A 22,009-nucleotide genomic window follows, 5' to 3' on the forward strand; every position below is an offset into this window, starting at 1 on the left:
CTCTCTCTCTCTCTCTCCTTAGTAACCCCGCTCTCTCTTTCTCTTTTCCACCAGCTGGATCACAGACGATCACGTAGCCTGGAGATTTGGGATGTAAGTAGACCCTTTCAGCCCCGCCATCAAAGCCTGCTGTAGGGGTGGAGGGTCTCTGCGGGGAAATGTGAAGGGTTGCGTATCGAGGGGAGCCTGTGGGTTATTTTCCCCTCCCCTCAGCATGAGACTAAAAGTGTTTTTTTTTTTCTCTTTGCTTGCGCTTTTTATTTTTATTTCCATTCCTGTTGCACTCCCAACATTCCATTTTAGCACGGAAGCGGAAATTCACCGTCTAGCGTATCTAACTTCACCCGCTGCAAGTGAACAAACGGTTTGAATATTTCGGGACCTCTTTACAATGTAAACAAAAAATAACGTGGACTAATACCGCAACAAGAGGATGCTAAAAAGAGGAATTCAACCAAAGATGTTAAAACTTCCAGCGTCATTTTAAATTGGCATCTTTACTTGACAGTGTTCGTTAGACTATAGTCTACCGAGTGTTAATCTAAAAAAAAAAAATACGTTCAAAACATGGCACTTACTTGCCAAAGGGAGGCGCCATTTAGCTCTCCACTCGATATGAGGTAAATCTGTCCAGATTGGAAATACTGAAATTTCAATACAGGTGGCTTAAAACGGCGACTGGCTTCGTTGTTTTGCGTGAACACACTCAACGATTCTTATTGTACCTCCTTCATATAGACACCTTGCGCCCCCTATTGGTACCTTCTTGTTGCAACACCCATTTCAACAGTATTCTTCAAACAGCACACTTAGTATTCAATTTTGTATTTATTATAGGATTCAATCTTCTTGCCCCATGTTTTCATCTGCCTGCTGCAGATTGCTATAGTGGTACACCAGTTCAAATGAGTAAGGGCGTATAGCACTTGCAAAATCCATCGCGGCCAGTAATCTGTCAGCCGAACGACCGCTGACCTTAGGAGCGTTTGGAAATTCACTCTGACGCCTATGCGCTACTCAGAGTGTGTGTGTTGGGAGAGAGAGAGAGAGAGAATGCTCATCTTCCATTTATTTTCAAGCGCAGTCAGCACTGGCGTAGCTACTTTGTCCTCAGTCGGGGCGTTTGAGTGCACGCAGCAGCACTCCGTTTTAGTTGCGCTCTGAATTTCCGAATGGCAAATTTGAGCAACGCACTGATTTTCCCAACCAATGCATGCTCCCTGCGTATTTCGGAACGCACCATCAGGCATTGGTGACGTGTTTTTCTATCGACAACAGGATGGAAATGTCCAAGATGGCGTCGCCTCGAGGTTGATCAATTGTTCTGTTTAACTCTTATTCCAGAAATGTTAAGCGGAATACCATTTTCTTTTACTGTTGCTTACATCCTTAAAATAAATCCCTAGGGTTGACTTTTGCTTTAAAAAGATTTTCTCTCGATTTTCGCCTATTACAGCTGGAAATGGAGCTCCATAAACGGAGGTTCACGCTAACCTTTTATGTTACATTTCTTATCTTTCCGGAATTCAATTTCTTTAGGCTTCTGATTGACTGAATTGGTATGGGAACATATTGGGAAGCCTGCGGGTAATTTCACCCATATTGAAGATTGGCTAAAATCTCGTGTGTGTACGCGTGTGTGTTGCACCCATGTCAGATCAGGGAAGTCGCTGCGTGTATTTAACGCTCAGGACGGCTATGAAGGATTATTTCTGCTTGACGCTTTCCGCAGCCGGCCGAAATCTGCAAACGCGCCGGCAGTCAACCCCCAACACTTAAGCGCGCAAATGCACGTACACACACACGACAGCGCTTCGCAACGAGGCAAGGTAATTGCGTTGCTGCTCGCGGCATCAGCAGGGAATCAATCTTTCTAAACAAATAAGCACACACAAGGCTGGCGCGTAGACACACACACACGCACACACACACAACATGCTATCAGCTGTGCTAAACGAGCCTGTGTCTCTTTTATCAGCGCTCCTCTGCTCCCCGGCTCTTTCTAGTTTTCCTCGCTGTTGTGGCCCAGGGGGACGAGCCGCTCAGAGGATCAGGGAATCATCATTAGCTCTAATTACATCAAACCAGATGAGAGATTAGAGGCCAAGGCAGCGCCCGTCAAGGAGGAAGCACACGCGTTAAACCGCACGCCGTCGCTGGCAGCAGCCGGGCGAAAGGTTGCCGCATTAAAGGTGAAAATTAGAAAGATGGAAGGCGTGAGAGGGAGAGAGCGGGCATAACTCAGCGGGAGAGGGAGGGAAAGAGGAGGGAGGGAGGTTGGCGGCGCCGTAGCGGGAATGGAGATGAGCCTAAGAGAAATGGATGGCCCCTCGTCTCTGGCCACGCCGCGCCGTGTATCTTCATCAGCGCTCATCGGAGCACGCCGACGCGACAGGCTACGCTCGGCGGAAGCGAGGCGCAGAGGACAGGGCCTCCTGAGACGAAGGTGCTGAATTTCAAGGGGGTTGACTCAGCGCGCCGCCGTTGTGCTGAGTCAGCGCTCCCGCGTCCCCCGTTGGCAGCGTGTCGTTGACCCCGTGTGACACAAATGAATGGTAATGACCCCGGAGGGATTTTAGCTGTGGTAGTTATTGGACCTATTGACATGGAACATTCCGGAACCCGTTTTCCTCGTAGGTTTGGTTTGGTCGGCAATTTGTGACCACCTAAATACCTGATTTGAAACACTGGTTGGCCGTCTTTCATTGTGAAATGGTTCAACCTTTTTCATCCTGCAACGGGGTTGATTAAGTTGTCTTTCTTATCGTCTTATTCAATTATCTCAAATCGTTTGTTCGTTGATCTCAGATTCGAAGTACGACCAGCATTCAACCAGTAATTGGAACTGTTGACGATTTGGAGTTTGAAGAATAAGGAATGGTGATCTAAGAGAGTGAGATGAGAGATGAAAAAGTAGTGTCAGGTGGCAACTTGCGAGTAGGATGTTATGGATGTTAGGTCTGCGTGCTGGGTTGTAAATAAAGTGAATAAAAAAGAAATACAAGACAGCTTCTTGAGAAGACCACACACCTTTAAACCCTCTGGGTTAAAACTTGGATCGACCTGTTGTTTCGGACAAAAAACGGGTTTTGTGCTAAACAAATTGACCCAACTTCGTGGGTCAGTCCGTTTTACAACCCAAATCAGATTGTTTTTGACCCAGCAGTGTACATATGTAGATATATATAAATATTAAGATATGTAGATATATGTAAAATGAGTCGTCGCCTTACCATGGTGGAGGAGTTTGCATCTTCTAGTGATCCGAGGAGCTAAGTTGTCTAGGGCCTTATGCCCCTGGCAGGTCGATACCCATGGCAAACAGGTCCAAGGTGAGCAGCTGAGATGACTTTCCTCCGCAGGGTGTTCGGGCTCTCCCTTAGAGATAGCGTAAGAAGCTCGGTTATCTGGGAGGGACTCGGAGTCAAGCCGCTGCTCCTCCGCGTTGAGAGGAGCCGGATGAGGTGGCTTGGGCATCTCATTAATATGCCTCCTGGACACCTCCCTGTGAGGTGTTCCGGTTATGTCACACCAGAAGGAGATTATGTCTCCCAGCTGGCCTGGGAACACCTTGGGTTTCTCTGGGATGAGCTGGACAGGTCTCTGGGTTCCTGTTGAAGCTGCTACAGCGGTGGAGGATGGATGGATGGATGGATGGATGGATGGATGGATGGATGGATGGATGGATGGATGGATGGATGGATGGATGGATGGATGGATGGATGGATGGATGGATGGATGGATGGATGGATGGATGGATGGATGGATGGATGGATGGATGGATGGATGGATGGATGGATGGATGGATGGATGGATGGATGGATGGATGGATGGATGGATGGATGGATGGATGGATGGATGGATCACAGTAGGTAAATTTACATCATTTCAGTAGCAATAGTGGATAAAGAAAATAGAAAAGTAGCATGGAAGAGAAATATTTCAAAAATACACTTGTTTTTTGCAGCCATTCCATTCTACTTGCTCCTTTTATTTTTCTCTCTCTATTTGTCCCGGCCTTTGTGCAAGTGGTTGAACAGGTAGATTGTGATCTCTTGTCGGTGCAGTAGGTCAAAGTTGAGTCGCCGCAGTTGAGCGCTAACCAGGAACGACGGGTCCCTGCTGCACTCTCATCTTCTGCTGAGCGCTTCCATTAAGGCTCCTTTCATCCGCGCCGCGTCCTTCACTTCAGAGGGAGGATGGGGGGGAGGAACGGTAGGCTGAGGCGGAGGGATTCAATCTGCGCTCGTGCCTCTGAAGATCTTTCTCTAAGTTTCAAGCCCCCCCCCTCACACTCTCTCCCCCTTCTTTCTCCCTCTCTTTCTCTCTCTCCAGCGCTTGCTCGCCGCAGTCCTTCCCGCCAACTCTCCTCCGCCGTTATCCTTTTCTTTCTTTTTTTAGACATCCATCTCCCGTCAGCCCCTTTACGCCACGCTCGCTCTATTTTTAATCACCCTGCGCCGCTTTCTAATTTCTCTTCTTTCTCTTCTCGACCTACTATCCTCCCGTCGCCCCGATCCCCTCCGCCATCTTCACCTTTATTCCCGTCCTCATCTTTGTCATCCCCTACCCACTCGGAATCTCCTTTTCTCCCTGCCTCTCTGCTTCTTTTCCTTCCCGTCTCGCTCCGGCTCCGGGTAGCGCACAGCTGTAGAGCGGGGCTCTAATGGCAGATCATTATCATGCTAATTAGAGCACTTTGTAGCTGCCGCCCGTCATTCTCTCCCCCTCGCCGCCAAGCCCGCCGCCTCCCCTCGCTCGCTATCGTTAAAAATGCCACCCCTCCCATTCCGCTCCCTTCCATCCGCCCACCCCGTCCCTCCATCATTAATGGGACGCGCGCTGCCGTAATTGGACGCTGTTTATTCCGGAGAGCGGGTTATTAAATCACACGAGGTGACGCTCGCGTAGGTCCCCTAACACCCCTCCACCCTTGAAATGCTTTCATCATTGTCCCATGCCATTATTGAACCCGCGTGCGCACGCACACACACCACACACACACACACACGTGTGTTCAAAGAGGCTCTTCTTTGTTTATTGATGTTTCCTACCAGACTTGAGGGAACGCATATAAAACAGCACGGCTTCTCCGCGGCGCGTTTCCCGCTGCGAAAATAGCGCCGCCGACCATCCTGGATTCTCGCCGCCAATGAAAACTTTTGTTTGAATTTCATTTTACCATTTTAATGCCAAGGGAGTGATATTTACCTTTTGTGCATGTTGCTTTAAATGCCAGTTTTATTTTTAGTCAGGGCAGCACGGTGGGGCTGGTTAGCTTGTCGACTTATAGTTCAGAGGGTGCGGGTTTGATTCCACCTGTGTGGGGCTTGTATGTTCCCCTCGTGTTTGCGTGTGTTTCCTCAGGGTACTTCGGTTTCCTCCAACATTCCAAAAACATGCATGGAGTGCCGATTTATCACGCCGTAGCTGTGAGTGCGAATGATCGTTTGTCCGTGTGCCCTGCGATTGGCTAACGACTACTTCAGGTTGTCCTCTGCCTACTGCCCGAAGTCCGCAGGGATAGATTCCAGCACACCCGCATGAAGAGAAGCAGTTCAGAAAATGGAAGGATGGATAGTTTTATTCAGATGGCGGAAACTCTGAGTCAAACTCCCCTTCAATTGACCAGCTTCATGCTGAATTTACGTAAAAAAATCCGCCATTATTGTACTACGCACGACCTTAGCCTTTCTCACCAGACCATAGATCAGCGAGCATCAAAGTATGAACACGTTTTTGGGGCTATGCTATAAGCAGCTGTGAATGATGTCTCTCAATGTTAGCATATTACGAGAAATGTTCGTTGACCTTCCGAGACCTTCTCAAATCGTACATGTTCGTCACGAACAGCTCGTTGACCTTGTGGTTAAAGCCTCTGTCTGACAATTCTGGGCTTCGGAGAGCATCCTGGTTGCGTAGTTACTGTGTGGAGTTTGTCTCCCCGTGCTTTTGTGGGTTTTCTCGAGATACTATAATTGAGTGGCGACCAGACTAGGATGTCGTTCACCTTTTGCCTGAAGTCAAGAGGGCAAGGCTCTATCTTACGGCGACTCTGAACAGTGGTAGGGCTATGAAAAATGGATCTATGATGGATCAGGTTTGAAGCATTAAGATGCGACAGAGCGTCCGGCATAGCAAATGGAGTCTTGCCAAGGAGGGAAATGGATGTCAGTTTTGGGATTGGCTACAAATGTCTGAAAGTCACACAAGGATGATTTTTACTTTGAAAAAAGTACGCCAATCAGTTAGAAATATTGAATCACGCTTTTTTCTCCATTCTCAAGTATTCACCCATCAAGTAACTAATACGACTAGTACCTTTCTATTAAAACAATGACAGCTAATTTGAAAAACGTCATTTGTTTATATCTGACAAAAGTGTTAGAAAAACATTATTCTCTTAGTTTGTAAAACTTTATGAACTATTTATTTATTTATTCATTTATGAACAATTTGACCCCGAGTTTGTTGTATTTCCAACGGCAAAATTTCTTTCCGAACTGTGAGTCGGCGAGTGTCCCTCAAAAAATTCCTTTTAAAGGTTCCACTGTACGTATTGAACTTTGTCTTCTACAAATTCATCCTAAACTTTTAAATTTGAGGCATATTTCGTTACCGACTAAAAATGAAGCTTGGGTTAGCTCGGGTCAGATGGTCGCGCCGGCTTGGGGTAAGCCTGTATTTTTTTGGCACCGCACCGGTGCAAAACAGACGAAAGGCGTCTGCGAACCTGCCTATCAAAGCGAGACAAAGGCCCGGTTTTGTGATTACAGGGAGAGGTTGAAACACCTCCGAGCTTACATCACCTCCCGAGAGGTTGCATAACACAAAGCTGCCAGTCCAACAAAGCCATCACCGCCCCGCCACCCTCCCCTTGCCTCACTCCTCTCGGCTGCCTCCCTTTCTTTTATGCGGTCAGAATACCTGACATGTTTTTCGCTCCACAGTGCCTCCCCTTGATTGTCAGCGTTTCATCCCGCAGGAACGTTGTGTATTTCCGGTAATTTTCCTGCCTTTGTCTCTTTGCATTCGGCCTCAGTAAAACGACATCACACGGCGTAGCTTCTGCGACCTTAATTAACCAGCCAGCCGGGTCGGCTTACGAGAATGACGAATGAGTGCGGCGTGCGCGGGTGGTCAGTCAGAAGACGAGGTTAGCTGGGTTCCCATGGGTGCTTGAAATTCTTCAAAATGCTTCAATAGTAATGATACGGTTTTCGCTTGGAGTGGGTGCTTGAAATTCTTCAAAATGCTTAAATTGTAATGATACCTTTTTAGGTTTTTAAAAGTGCTTTACACATTGGAACCAATAGCAGAGTGAATAGTGAGATGGAGAAATAAAGTCAAACAATATTCGATTTTAGGGTGAACATCTCAAATGCACTAGTTTATCTGTGTTGCAACTTCCTGATAACATTCTACGACACGAACCTCCATAGCCACTTCCTTCCTATTTGAGGTGCGGTTCTAAATTATGCACAGTATGATGAAGAAAACGGTTTCGATGATTCACTCTAATTGAACCAGGAAACATCTCATTTTTGCATTCTTCATTCATTTGCTTCCTTTCTGATGTCACATTGCAGATGGTACGTGCCTTTGTTCACGCTCATCCTGCTGATGATTTGCTGCTACGCCAGGATAATCTGTGTGGCCAATAACCGGGTGAGTGTGCGTGGTCATTAGGCTGCATTCGTATGCTTTGTGACCTTTTGAAGATGCATCAAATCAACGGTGAAGATGAGACCGCGTGGTTGGAAGTATGCCTGACTGAACAGAGGCAAACGCGAGTGCTCAGCTGGGTCGACATCCGGAAGTGCACCTATAAATAACTGACATTTTGGATAATTTGCCTTTGTTGCCTCCTCCAACAGGTTTGTCTGACCTGCCCGGAGGCTTTCAACACCCGACTCTGTCTAAGCTTTCAGCCTTCGCGTAACTTGGCAATGAACCTTTCCCCACAGTCTTATTTTTAAATTCCATTTTTTTTCACGACCTTGTTTTTTTTTTGCGCTCCCATGCAAGCTTTAATAGAAATGAGCCAACTTTTGCATTTCTTTTTTAGTCGGATGCTGCAGTCAAACCAAATTGCCTTTCTGCCAATGTGCTTCCAAATATAGTCAATGCAGTTTGTGCGGTCAGGTGCAGCTGCTTTCTGGTCGTTGCCGATGAAGCCTTTGAAAGGAAACGTTTCCTCCTTTGCTAATGCTGGCGTCACATTACCGGTAACCAATCGATGTCGAGTATGGACTCACTACGTCATATGCGGCTGCACCAAAACAGACACATAAAAACAATTTGGGACATCATTGCGGTCCAACGTACCCAACTTCCATTACCGACCAGGGCCGAGCTAAAATAGAGCAACAAGGTGAAAGAATTTGGTGAGCTTATTGACTTATTTACAGGTATAAAAACACATCCAACGCTCACCAGATTGACTAGCGATGTTCAGAGAAAATTGAGTCCTCCCTTCTTTTCTCCTCTTGAAACAACTCCCGTGCGTACAAAAGCATGCGAGATGCAGAGTGATGCAATATTTCGTGTCTGAACCTAGCACAGGAGGTCAATTTACTCCAAGATGCCTCTCAAACCTGGTTTGGACAAATAAGCAACTTGGTAAAATGGTTGTTGTAATTACAAAACAATTTTTCCAATAGAAAATTATCTAAAAGCTTTGTTTGGTTCCTATTTTAAGTTTCTTAACCGCCAGTGTAAAATTTTGCAACAAATGTAGAATAGAATAGCTGTCAAATTTTATGGATCGTCCTCTCTTTGTTACGGAAATCACCGAATGCTCGAATTTTATCACTGACTTGTTCCGAGTAAAATTTATTCATTAGATTACAACATGTTGAAAACAAGCAAAAATAGCTTGTATAAAATTAACACGACGCTACTGGCGCAGATGCGGCGTTATTGCCAGGGTTGGCTCTCCGTCTTATTTGCCAACATTAATTAACTTGGTGGTTCATGAAGTACGTTCACAACGTTGGTTTGCCACGTTGGTTCACGATGTTAGTTTACAATGTTCATTCACAAAAAATAGTTCACAACTTCCTGTATAAATTGTAAAGACAACACTAGATGGCATTAGTTAATTCAAATGTTAATTCGGTCAGTGTCACGTGTTTTAGCTGAAATTTCATGTGACAGTGATTTGACTTTCAAATTTTGTATTTTTAGGCATCATTTTATAAAACACCTTAGGCCACGTGCAATTTCAACTGTAAAAACACACACCAGACTAATATCCAGCTACAGCTTTAGATGATTAGCAGAAGGAAGACATGCTGAAAGTCTTTCAGAGTTCTTCATATGTTCTTCATTTCTCGATGCACAGTAGACAGTGAGCAATCCAAATCCCTTTCGTTCAGCCTATTGTTAATGTAACGTTTTGCTTATTTATTCGATAAGTAGTATTGCTCTCTAGATGAATCAGGCCGTTTGATTGGATCGATCTCCCCTCTGGCTCACATAGAAACTGCGTTCTGTTCTATTGTGAGGGCGCAGTCGAAAAGCCCGGAGGCGACATTCCACAAGGTCCGCATAGCTGACATTCCTGCTATATGACAGCGCTATGCGCAAAGCCCAGTGGCACGTTTGAATTTTGAATATGTTTTGGATTTCTTTTATTGAGAATTGAAAGTGAAGATCAAGCTACAACAAAAAGCGGCCTTTAATGTGGAGCGTTCAGTGAATACTGAGTGAGTGCAAATTTTGCCTATTGAAACATAAAGTCCCATACTAACATTATTTATTTTCATTACAATACAACTTCATTAATATCGTGTATTTATATTGTATACCGATCTTGCATATGCGACAACATAATTACCTATTGTGTATTTCGATCGGATTTTTGCGTCGCGTATTATTAACTGTGGCCATTAAATTTGTGCCTTCACTTTTCATACCGCTTGTAATAACGCCAACCTAGCGAACTCACATCAAGACGTAAACACACCGTTGTGAAGCTCTATCCTGACATCATCCGCGAATGTCGTAGACTAAGTCGACCGAGGTTTCGCAATATCCAGATTTTGCAGGGCGCTAGGGCCTCCTTTCTCGCCAGCCTGTTAAAAAGAACACCTCAATATAGCCACATGGCACATAAAAAAACCTCCACCATTTCACACCATTCACCTGTCTTGCCCTCCCGTCTCTCTACCCCGTCATTTCCCCCCCCCCGCGCTTTTCCCGTCTCGCTCCACCCGTCTCGCCCTTCACTCTGCCGTTTTGCATCCTCTATCACATTTATGACGAGCTGCGCCTTTATCTCCCTCTCCGCTGCAGGCTGTCTCACTTGAAAGAATCTCAAAAAGCTTTGAAAGCGGCGAAGGTAGGTGGCGCCTCGCTCAACGGAGAGACAAGAAGCGAGCGGGGGAGGGAGGGAGAGAGAGAGGGGAGAGACGGCGCGGGCTGGACGGAGACGTTTTCACATTGCGAGGCAGCGAGATTGCGGGAGATAATTACGCCGTAGCTCATTAGTCTTCCAAGCCTGTGTCGACGCCGTGGCTTTAAAGAAATAAACACTGGAGGGCTATGTGCAGCTTGAGAACTAAATTGAATGTAATTTATGATTCCTCCATCTGTGTGTTCCTCGGCCATGTCCAAACTAAAAGCCTTTGAGATTTGTTTTTGGGGTGTTAATTTATCTCGTTTGACCTCCAGTTTGCACCAACCATTTTCTATATGGCTTATCCCATTCAGGGGCCTGCCTGGTGGGTATATCCCATGTCAACAAGTCCAACCTCCTGAACCATTGTGCTGAACTAATCTCGTGAACTGATCTTAGAGTTGTGATCCTCAGCTTAGTGAGTTTTCAGTGCCCGATATGGGTGTGCGCTAACCTCGTCTACCATGACGCACGAGCTAGCACTAGTGAGCAAACGTCATAAAACCAAGATTGTGAACTAACATTAGGAGATACCATCCTTAACTATCGTCGTAAGGTAATCTTCATGAGCTAGCCTCATGAACTTGGTGCGCTTGCATTGTGTCTTGTGTACGACTTAATGTTGTGAAATTGAAATATCGCTTTAACGTTGTGCACTCGTGGAGAGTAAGAACGAGATTAGCAGCTTCTGATCAATCGCACGATGATCGGATTCACGATTAATTGCTAACGTATGTTGTTTTGTTCTTACGTTCTGTTTTTAGCTCTAGCATTCCGAATCCACCGACAGCTCTTTCAATTTACTGGTAACAGATACTTAAGATTATCACAGTGGCATAAGTGGAACAGCATGTCTCAAGAGTTTGTCCATCTTTAGTGTGATTGGCTACCCTGTGGTCAGATCATAATCACATCATAGACATGATGTATAGTATACAGCTCAGGACAGGCACTTACGGAAACATAAATACACCATTGTAGCATCTTATTTTTATGTTTTTCACACGCCTATGCTCGGCTTGTGGTACAGATAGATATGTGTGACTAACACATAGTCATAGAGTTTGTCCGGTTACATTTCAAATGGACTTTTTACCGGACCCTTTCGGTGGCCCAGACCCCCTCATCCTTTCCTTTCTTATTTTTCTCTATTTTTACAATCAAAATAAAGCCAAGATGGCAAAAAATAAGACGGAAGATGTTTACGTCACATTAAGAATAGCATGTCACGCATATGCTGCTGGTTAATGTTTTCAGTTTTTCTAAAAAATTTTTTAAAAAAAGTATTCAAAAAGTAACACCTGAGTATGCCTTACAATTTTAAAGCTGCAAAAAACCCATGGGGAGAAATCAGCAAGGGAACCATTATCAGGCCCGACAGGGTGGTCCTATAGCGCGGTTGAAGTGTTTACGGATGTGATTTGTCCGTGCCTGTTCCTTCCCTCCATCACATCTCGACACTTAATCTGCTGATGTGCTCGCTCGCCGTGGCGTGGCTTAAGAGAAATTGCGGCAAAGGTCAGGCAGGCGCGTTGGAGACTTGGCGGCGGCGTTTGTTGATTCTGATGGATAGCGGCACTCGGCGTGGACGGCGGAGGGGGCCGCCGCGCAAACACACCGTGGTCACACTCGCATTTGCAATGACGGTCAGGGCGCCCGGAAACCATGGCAACATGAAGTTAATAAATAGCTGAACGGAGGAGCCGTGCGCATCGTTCTTGATTTCTTTTGTGCATGTGTGTGTGTGTGTGTGTGTGTGTGTGTGTGTGACTGTGTGTGCGTGCACGTATCACACTGCCCCCCACCATCAAAGATTTGCCTCGGATGTCTTTTAGTGTTCTTGCGATACCAACATTTTCACTATACCTGCATAAAGTGCCCCGATACCGGTACCTCGACCAAAATCTAAAAATCTGTAATATTTGCAAAAATAAAACCGACCAAAGAAATTTTAATATTTTTATTATTAATTAAAAACATTAGGATATGCTTCATCAGAAAATAACATTTCAAACATTCAAGCTAACATTAGCACTACCGTTCAAACGTTTGGGGTCATTTGGGGGTCCTTATTTTTGTGAATAAAATCGCTCTTTTTTTCAATTAGGATAACCTAATCAGGAATATGTTAATGTGTTAAATGCAAATGTCTACATAGGTGTAAAGGCCCATTTCCAGCAACCATCCCTCCAGTGTTCTAATGGTCCATTGTGTTTTCTAATTGTGTTAGAAGGCTAATGGATGATTAGAAAACTCTTGAAACCCCTTGTGCAATTATGTTAGTTTTCATGGAAAACACTAAATTGTCTGGGTGACCCCAAACTTTTAAACGGCACTGTAAACATTGTTAAACACTATTGAACACAAAAATAATCCCTGATTTATTAATGTCTAGTTAAATGCCCTGTCAAATTCTACAAATTGGGAACAAAATTATTCACACTCTTATTTTTTGTAGGGTAGTGTTACGTGTGCATCACAACCAGTCCACTGGATGGCGGTCAGCGAAGTGCTTGGCCAGATTGGACGCGTGCTTACCTCGAGCCACGGTTGTTTAAAACAGACTTACAGACAGGCTTAGCCATGTCGGTCGGTTTGCCATGGCTGTCGTCAAAAAGTTCCGTATGACACTTTGCGTGTTAAGTTTTTCAACAAGGGGCAGATGGGCGACCGCTTCCATTGGACTTAAACAGTGCACACATGCAGAAGGAGGTAGACCAGGCACTTGAAGGCGTTTCACAAATTTCGGTAGAGCTGCCTTTTTTGTAAAACCCTGTACTAAATATAAATGATATCGAACCGTTTTTGACGCCAAAAGATACCACTGTTCTATACTTTTCCCGGTACTACCGTATTTTTAACCCTACGGCTTATAGTCCAGTACGGCATATTGATGGATTTTTCTAGACTTTCTTGATTTTGTATGATTTCTCTTATGTATGGAAATTAGACATTAACGGCTTATAGTCCGGTGCGGCTTATATTTGAACAAAACTGGATTTTCCCATAATTTTAGCTGGTGCGGTTTATACATGGGTGCGTCTTATAGTCCAGAAATTACGGTCCTTGTGTTACATAAAACTCCTCACTCCCTTCGCCACCGCCATTACAAATGTGTTTGGGTGTGCATGTGTGTGTCTGTTGACATTTCCCTGCATTTCCCCCAGAGAGGAGACAAAAGGAAATGTATTCCCGTACTCTCTCCGGAGGAAGCCGTCTGCTCGTTCGCTCTCAATTTTTTTCCCCCCTCTGTCTCTTTAATACATCTTCAAAGATTCCCCTTTTCCCGGTGTCACGTCATGTGCACGGATGCTGATCATTTCCCATTTCATGTCTAGATGCTGTCATGGTGAGAAGTGCTTCCTTCATGAATGGGTTAATGAGTGAAGGATTTTGCATTGTTGCCAATTTTAAACCCAGTTGCAACCTGCTTCTCGGGGCCGTTAAGTCTGCTCTTTGAAAGTTGTATTCCTTTTCCGCAGCCTGCCGGTCTTTTTCCCTACGTTGCGTCTTGCTGTTCTGTATATGCTGCACTGACACGGAATGGAATTAAGACAACTCAGCAATTTCCAGCCGTGACTGAAGCCCCTAACACACTGCCTTTCTCGCCGTCGTGTTTGTGTTTAAACTGCACACACACGGATGTCCAAAGAGAGCCATAACCAATGTCCATTTCACAGTATTTTTAGGCGAAACAATTTTGTCACCGTTCTATATAAACGACACCAAGATGGAATTGGGATGTGAGATGTTTTTAGAATGGCCGAATGAAACTTTTCCTCCGTTTTGTGAGGAAATCTTCCGGCTAGTGAGCACGTCTCCGAGCCGTAACGTAAGTCCTTATCACGTTGCCATTTTCCGAGTACCTCCCGTCCTCCATAAAAGTCACCAATACGTGATGGCTGGGGGGGGGAAAGGTGGGTGACGTTGATCCATGAATCTTCTGCCTTCAGATGTAGAGCTGTAACGGAAGCACACTGCTTTTGGAGGAATCGTCCAAATAAAACCTCCATTTTGTGTCCTCTCTGCGCAGATGCAGTCGTGGCTGGGAACGTTCAACCCGGAGCGAGAGAGACGAAAGGTAATGAATGACCCGTCTGACCGCCACTTCCCCCCCTGACACACGCACACGCACACAGAGTGAACGTGAGGATCAGAGTGTGTGCGGGATTAGTTCCTGCAGTCACGCTGAGCTGGTTTCAAAAAACAGCAGGGAGTGATTTGACCTCTTGACTCGCCTACTGCGCGAGTGCTTTTGCATGTATATGAATGCGGATGTGCACATAAACGTGCGTTTAAGTCGGAGGTTGCCGGGGCCTCGCTTTGACCTTACTGAAATAGCAAAGAGCATGGGAAGCCACATGTAAAGGATTCATTCTTAAAATTTTACCGTGCCTGTAAAAGCCCGAATTTGCTCGTAAATGTTCTGCGCCGTTATTATGTATAATCGGCACCTGCACGGAATGAGTGGACGAAGTCAACCCAGCAATTTTTCAGCTTTTAAGGGAGCGTAAGAGCTCTAAGCATATCTCACGCTGCCGGTGAAAGGCGGCATTCCCCCCCCCCCCCCCCCCCCCCCCCCCCCCCCCCCCCCAACCTGATTTCTGTTTCGCTATCCAGCATAAAATGCACCAACACGGAAAAGCAGGAAAGAAATTGACTGAAATATTTGCTTTTCCAACTGAGATGTCAAAGTTGTAACGTACAGCAGGCGTTTTCCCCAATGTTCCGCGGCGCTTTTGTGTACCGAGACTGGGGGGGGGGCAAACTCAAATATGCAGTTTTCCACGGAGATTGTATCAGAGCTATAACAGAAGCTCTTTTTTTCACTTTTTTGGTATGGCTTTTTTTGGTGGTGTGCCTGTTTTGTATGATCAAAACCGAAACGGAATAGGAGGCACAACATCAGCCTGGAAATTTTGGCAGTGGCATCTCTTTGACCTTACTGAAACAGCAAGGGGGCTGGGGAGCATGGCGAGGTACATGTAAAGGATTTATTCTGGACACCATTTTATGGTGCTTCTCAAAGACAGCATTTGTCAATTTTTCTTGCCGCTATAGACGACGGGCACTGACACCAATAGTGGAAAATTTCAGACCAGCGTTTTCAGCTTCTGAGAGTATCCGAGTTGTCACCAAACCACATTTCAAGTCGGCATTTTGCAAAGACTGCACCAACGTGTAATGGAGGAGAAAAGTCGACCCAGAATTATTTTTGCCTTCTGAAATGTCAGAATTATAACAGAACCTCCTTCCTCATTACATGTGAAAGCCAGCATTTTTCCACCTTTTGTCGTTATCCCACGAAATTGGAGGAGTAGAAGTCAACCTGACTATCAAAATGTTTAAAAGAAGCAATTTTATTTCCACTTTTTCTCATAATAACCTGTGATGTGGAATGTTTAATACTTATAACACTTGCCTTGTGATATTGAAAGCAATGGTCGCTGTGCAACAAGCATTTTCTACGTCGGATACGGTTGCCATGCATTTGCTGTATGTCTTGTTTTTGTAATGAAATTGACACAGTTAAGGCAACATACTGCTTTCCTGCAGAGAAAATAAATAAATTGTGGATCTTATATTACAGCTCTTCAATCATTTTTGCGGGAGTCTATTGAAAAAAATGATTGAGGAACAAGGCAATAATTATCTAATTATCCTTAGAATGAAATTCAAAGTTGCACTCCAGTTCAAAACATTAATACTGGTAAATAGCACACATCTCTTAGCCCGGTAACACAATTAAAATAAATTCCATGGCTTTCAGGAGGCCAAGGCCGTAAGTAGGACTGTGATGATGTCTATGGGTCTGTCAAAAGAATAATTGGCGACTTTATTAAATCCATCAAGTCTGAAATGGGATGAATTTTGAAACACGGGAAAATAGCATGATCACCATAGAAGCAGAAATTCATTTTCGTCGTCCTGGCTTCTCAGTATAATATTAATAAATAATGCTAATGATGATAAAATAACAGTGTTCACTGGAAATTGAGCTGCACTTAGTTTGTGTGAACCGACTGACCTCCCAAACACAAGCAATTATCACTCTGCACCTTCATCAAAGCTGGGGGCAGATGAATGCCGATTTTCTTTCCTGAGTACTCTAATTTTGTGTGGTGCACTCAAGATGATCAACAGGACACACCTCATACATTACCAAGACTGTAGCATGGTGTTAGCTTTTCTGCTAAATACATTGAAGTTTCACTCTTTTTTCCTTCTCATTTATATTTGTGGTGAAAGATTTGTGAGACAACGATAATTTGGCCTGTACATGATTAGGTACCCGACTTATTTTTACACTTGTCTAATATTTCCAAATGTAAAAAGCTCATTTTAAAATGGCTCTGCAGTTCATAAAGGTTTTGCAATGGTGGCAGTTTGAACCGATTAGAGTAGAAGCTTGGTTTATGAACTAATTTGTTTCGACACTCCCAAACCACAGCTATTTTTGCCATTAAACCGAATGCAAATGAAGTTAAAGCCATCTTTTTGCAAGGGTTGCATCCAAAAATACATTTCGCTAAACGCCACTGCTTGTCATGCACCAGCGGTGACCGATCAGAATACTAAAATTCTGCTGTCGTGGGGATAGAACTTCATCCCCCATTGCACTACAGGCAAAACGTTTACAGCGCGTCGGATGAAACAATCCAGGCAAAAACAAAACGTGGTGGCACGCATCCAGTGAGAGCTCAGCTGACGCAGACAGAACTGTAACACTTAACCAGTGCTGCCTAAAAGCACAATCACATAAAACTTTTCAATTCCTTGGGGCTAGTTTAAAGCAAAAAAACTAAGATACAGTGTTGCTTTGAGATATGAGTGACCCGATTTGCGTTTTCTGAGACACGAGCCATTGATCAATCCATTTGTGGGGTTGTTTTTTTTTTTGCCTTGACTCAGTTTGCCACTCTCAGCTAACGTTTACTGTCAAACCAAACATAAAACAAAGATAATTAAACATTGTGCATTGAAAACATAGACTCAGCCATCAATGTAGACAACCGGATAACAATAGGCAGATATTCTTCACCCTCCACGAACAACGACTGATATTACTGCTATACTGAGAAGCCGTGTGAGGAGCTGAGAAGCCAGCACTATGGCTGTCTCATACTGCCCCTAGTGGCCAAGTTGCGCACACCAGATTCAGGAGTAAATTGAGTTTGACAAAAGTGGGTTAAACCTTTTTAATTGTCTTTATTCATTTAAACGTTGTATTTTCTTAATAATAGAGCTATTTTTCTTTGTTTTGTCTTTCATTCAGAAACCAATGTCCTTGATCAGGGGTGTTCCTAAACCACTGTATATCCATTAATTCCTTTGAGGGGAAAAATAGTGTTTGGAGAACCGAACAAATTATCCTGCGCTGGAATGTGTTGGACCGTAGAGGCTCCAGTGTTTGCTAATTATCATCGCATCTCCTCTAGCCTCTCAACGTAATCAAGCCCCATTATTAAAATGCGAACGCCAACACGGTCTCGCATGGTTACCACACGGCAAATGCCTGTCGCGCTCGCTCGTTCAACCTCCTCCCTCATTTCTCTTGAATGGCTGCGCCCTCTCGGCCTGCCTCTGGGGTTAAGGTGTGTAGGGCAGGTTAGGGTTAAGGTTATGTAAATGCTGCCCCTAAGTGGCAGTTGTAATTACTGCATGCTGAACTGGTGTAACCCTTTTGTGTGTGTGTGTGTGGGGGGGTTGCTGCTTGTGTGTGTGTGTCAATGTGTGTCAACAACACACACGCCTGGGCAGAGTGCAAATAAGTCGATGGTGGTTTTTGTCTCTTAAGCCGCCCCCCAATTCACAATGTAACCCCTCCCCATCCACCGCTTTTTCTCCCCCCCCCCCCTCTTGCCCCTCGCTCCCTCCGCCTCTGTCACTCTTGTACGCGCAACCCGGCATGAATAAACCAGCGCGCCAGGTTCATGCGCATGAATATTGATGAGAATTTATGCACGCGCTGCGACGCTTTAAAACAACAACAACAGCCTCTCCGATTGCGCTTGCCAAGCCTCTCGTTTGTGTGCGTGCATGCATGTGTGTGTGCGTCCGCGTGTGTGCATCTGTGTGTGTACCAGCAAGTGTAAACGACAGAAAGCGATTCCGGCTCGCCGCACCTCTGTCTTTGGCTATTTCCGTTCACGTCAACACGTCTTCCTCCGTCTTTCTGTTTCTCTGAGTCAGCCTGACTGCCGCTCCCCCCCCCCCACCAATCTTTGTGTCTGTGTGTGTGGTTTGTGTGTGCGTCTGGAGAGCGATGACGTACATAACAAGTGTCGGCAGTTATCTGCGCCGTCAGTCACGCGGCTGCGACACATCTGTGTGTGTCTTGACTGATTTGTCGGAGGTCATGCTTGAATGCGCAGGAACACACACTCACCCACACACACATGCCGCAAAACGGGTCAGCGATGGGGTATCCGGCTTTGAGGATTTAAGTCACACACGCAACAGTGTGGTCCCGTTGGGTTGAAAAAAAGCAAACGGTCGTCCTCGTTTGTTTTTTTGTTGTGCTCGTTATCGTCCCTGCGACTTTGCCTGGAGCAGCAACGCAATTGTAACCTCATCATGTACGCTATGCTCCTTGGCCCGTCAAATTCTTTTTTGCCAAAAAAAAAAAAACATTAGGGCAAACTAAGGCACTCTGCAGGTCCTAATGCTCGGTTCTGATTTTTGTGTGTAAGAGTTCACATCCCATATGAAACGTGACCTCAGTCACTCAGCTATGTGAATTCATGCGTCTCCAAAGTGACCCACATTCGCGGAAGAAAGTGACAACGTTACTCGCAAAGTAGTATTTGCGGAAGGAAATGTCGTTCAGCGAGTAGGCGCCGTGAATTATCTTTTTATCTCATACCCACAGGGGAGCAATTCGGGAAGATGCAAATACAGTATTTTTGCGGAATGAGGCGAGGCGTTTCAATCGCTTTTCATGGAGACGTCACAAAAGATGACATCATGACACATATCTGATCTAGGACCATGAATGTGGCTCATCGAGATGGTCTTAAAAAAAAAAATCTGACACCTATGGTGATTTGAGCTGCAGTGTGCCCATAGCCTAATTAAGGGATGAGCTAAAGTGCATATGTTAAATTTGACTTGCAAGTCAAAGCAAAAAAATGGTCTTATCTCAAAGCCTATTCCATTTGTCAGAATATGTCAACAATCTGGTTCAGCTGGTCCCTTTGTAAGATCTAATGCTGCATTCCCGTCTAGCTTTTCAACATTATTCTGTCGTGAAGAGTTATATGGGTGAGCAAAGCTTCCGCAAAAATATTTGCAGCGAGGCAGCTCATAGCTCGTGTTCAAATCTTCCTGCCGGTCGATGAATCACTGCTTTTGTAACGTGCAAATGGGCACCCTGTCTTTGGTAAAGTTCAGCACCATTTGACTGTGATTGCCTTCCCCGGAGCTCATTCATGTTATGCGGACAACTGTGTGAAACTCCATGTTGTTTTCCATTCCACTCGTTAGTAGCTTTTTTCGAAAAATAATCACTAAGGTGGTCGGAAAATTAGCTTATTATCGTGACCAAATTGGCGAATTTAAATTAAACTAGTTCCCTCCTCCTCTGTTCGCAGCCCTATTGTTAGTGTAAACAGGTCAAGTCAACAAAAAAAAAAAAAAATCTCATTGAAATTATTCCATAGAATTGATTAATTACCCAGCCTCAGGTCAGTGTGTTTGATTTTTAGCATTACAAAGAGCTGAAGGACAGTGTCAGTATCTCGGCACTTCCGTGCTTGTGAAGAGCTCCTTGGTGGGTTGCGTTCACATCAGGTCTGAACAGGTCCGTTTAAAAATCAGACCCCGCTTTGTCTCTCCGGGCCGCTTGCACATGATGAGTGCTCTTGACAACTCACATCTTTTATGGGCATCAGCCCTGCAGCTAGTATATAATCAGCATTAGTGCTCGCTCAGCTGTGTCGTTTTATTGTTTCCGCGCTTGCGCTTGGCCAATTTCCATTTTCTCGCCGTTGTTGTTGTTGTTTTCCTGCCAGAGTCCCCAACGTCCCTGTTGTCGGACATGTTTGACATTGAAACTCGACCTTGGCGAGCACAGCTGCGAAAACAGTCTGAGAGAAGAAATGAGAGCGTCTAAAACTTTGTGCCAAATTGCAAGGAGTTGTGTTAATTTTGAAATAAATTTCAACGCGGAAAGATAATTACAATTGAATTTTAAAGTAATCATTTTTTTACTGTATGGACCCTCGGCTTCCGTTCCATCATTTGCGCCTTTTCCTTGAAATGACTCTCTATGGCTTTCTGATTGGCTAAAGTCATACAAAAGGGTGATAGCGCCACCTATTGTTTCGGTATGCAGTTGGCAAATATATTTGAAAGGGACGTTTTTTAATGTATCAAAAAGAGTCGGTATTTCAGCGTGTACATTTTATTTGAAAACGTTTTTGAAAATATCGGAGCTAGCCCGATGTCGCGTCCGTGACACGGGAGGCTGGCGAACCAGATGGTCCGCCCCTGTTTCCCTTCTGCAGTCTAGCATGTGTCATTAATGTCGGGACCGCTGCGCCCGCCTCGCATAATTGCTCTTTCGTTCCCCTCCGCTTCTTCAGACGTGCGGGGGTCCGCGCTACAGAGGGACTTTGATTAAAAACACGAGGCTCTTTAGCCGCACTCCCTCGCCTGCGTCTTACCCCTCCTCCATCTCCGTTTCGCTCTTCCACATCCTGTCTGTAAGCGCACCGGAATTCCTCAAATGCTTGTAACTACATCTCACCTAAAATTTTATATCACCCTTCTGGCTGCGCTGTCTTTTTAAGAGCCATTTCTGGAACGCCAAATCCCCCCCCCCCCCTCTCCCCGTCTCCCTCCCCGTCCTGTGGAGGCTCACTGGTGCTGACATTCCCGCAATGTCCTCTATCACGTCGGATCCGTCAGCCTCGTGGTTTGCCCTTTCAGTCAGACGATGAGACATTCCTGCCAGTGCGTGCACGCATAAACGCGCGCACGCACGCATGCCTGCCTGCCGATGATGTCAGATCTCAACGCTAATAGGCCTAAACTTGTCTTGGCCCCCAGTGGGGGTCTTGCAGTCACTGCCGAAAAACACGCATACATTGCGCTGTGGAAACTTGGCTTTAAATACTTGCCGCCAAGCAGAGATAAAACGCCACTGTGGGGATCTTGTGATTTTCATTTGGATTGTTTGGAAAGCCTGCGTCGGCGCTCGCTCGCCCCCCCAGGGCCTTTCTGGTGACTAATTAATTTCCAGCATGCAGGGGTAGAGGCCAGAGCTCGTGGGTCTGCCTCCTGCCACTGGCTGCGTGTTTGCGAGGAGAAGGAGGAAGAAGAAAGAAGGGAAGGGAAGGGAGGGAGGCTTTGCTCCGGCTTGACTGCTGCGCCTCAGCCTGCGGGGAAGGGGGAGAGAGAGAGGGGAGGGAGGGAGCGCGAGGGGTGGGGGGTGAGGTTTTGACGAGCAGAGCGCAGAAAATCGATCCGGGGGCCTCGCTTCTCAGCCTCTTTCCGGACGCACGAGTCCTCCTCTCCCGGGAATTAGATAACAGCTTGTAAAAGCCCTCCACCGCCAGGCGCTGCGCTCGCCTCCTCGATTCCGCCGCCGCCGCCGTCGCACCT

The 22,009-nt window shown here is 45.5% G+C and overlaps 1 protein-coding gene across 3 annotated transcripts in view; it reads left to right on the top strand.

The window, feature by feature from the left end:
* si:dkey-100n23.5 overlaps positions 1-22,009 on the top strand; it is a 71,629-nt gene that overhangs the window by 24,995 nt on the left and 24,625 nt on the right. For all 3 annotated transcript variants that reach the window (XM_049727261.2, XM_049727259.2, XM_049727260.2), the window contains 3 exons: positions 55-93; positions 7,590-7,668; positions 14,436-14,483. In XM_049727261.2, coding sequence (XP_049583218.1) covers positions 55-93; positions 7,590-7,668; positions 14,436-14,483 — 166 coding nt within the window. The remainder of the gene's footprint in view (positions 1-54; positions 94-7,589; positions 7,669-14,435; positions 14,484-22,009) is intronic.

This window comes from Syngnathus scovelli, chromosome 8 (genome assembly GCF_024217435.2).
Source record: "Syngnathus scovelli strain Florida chromosome 8, RoL_Ssco_1.2, whole genome shotgun sequence".
Taxonomy (NCBI): domain Eukaryota; kingdom Metazoa; phylum Chordata; class Actinopteri; order Syngnathiformes; family Syngnathidae; genus Syngnathus; species Syngnathus scovelli.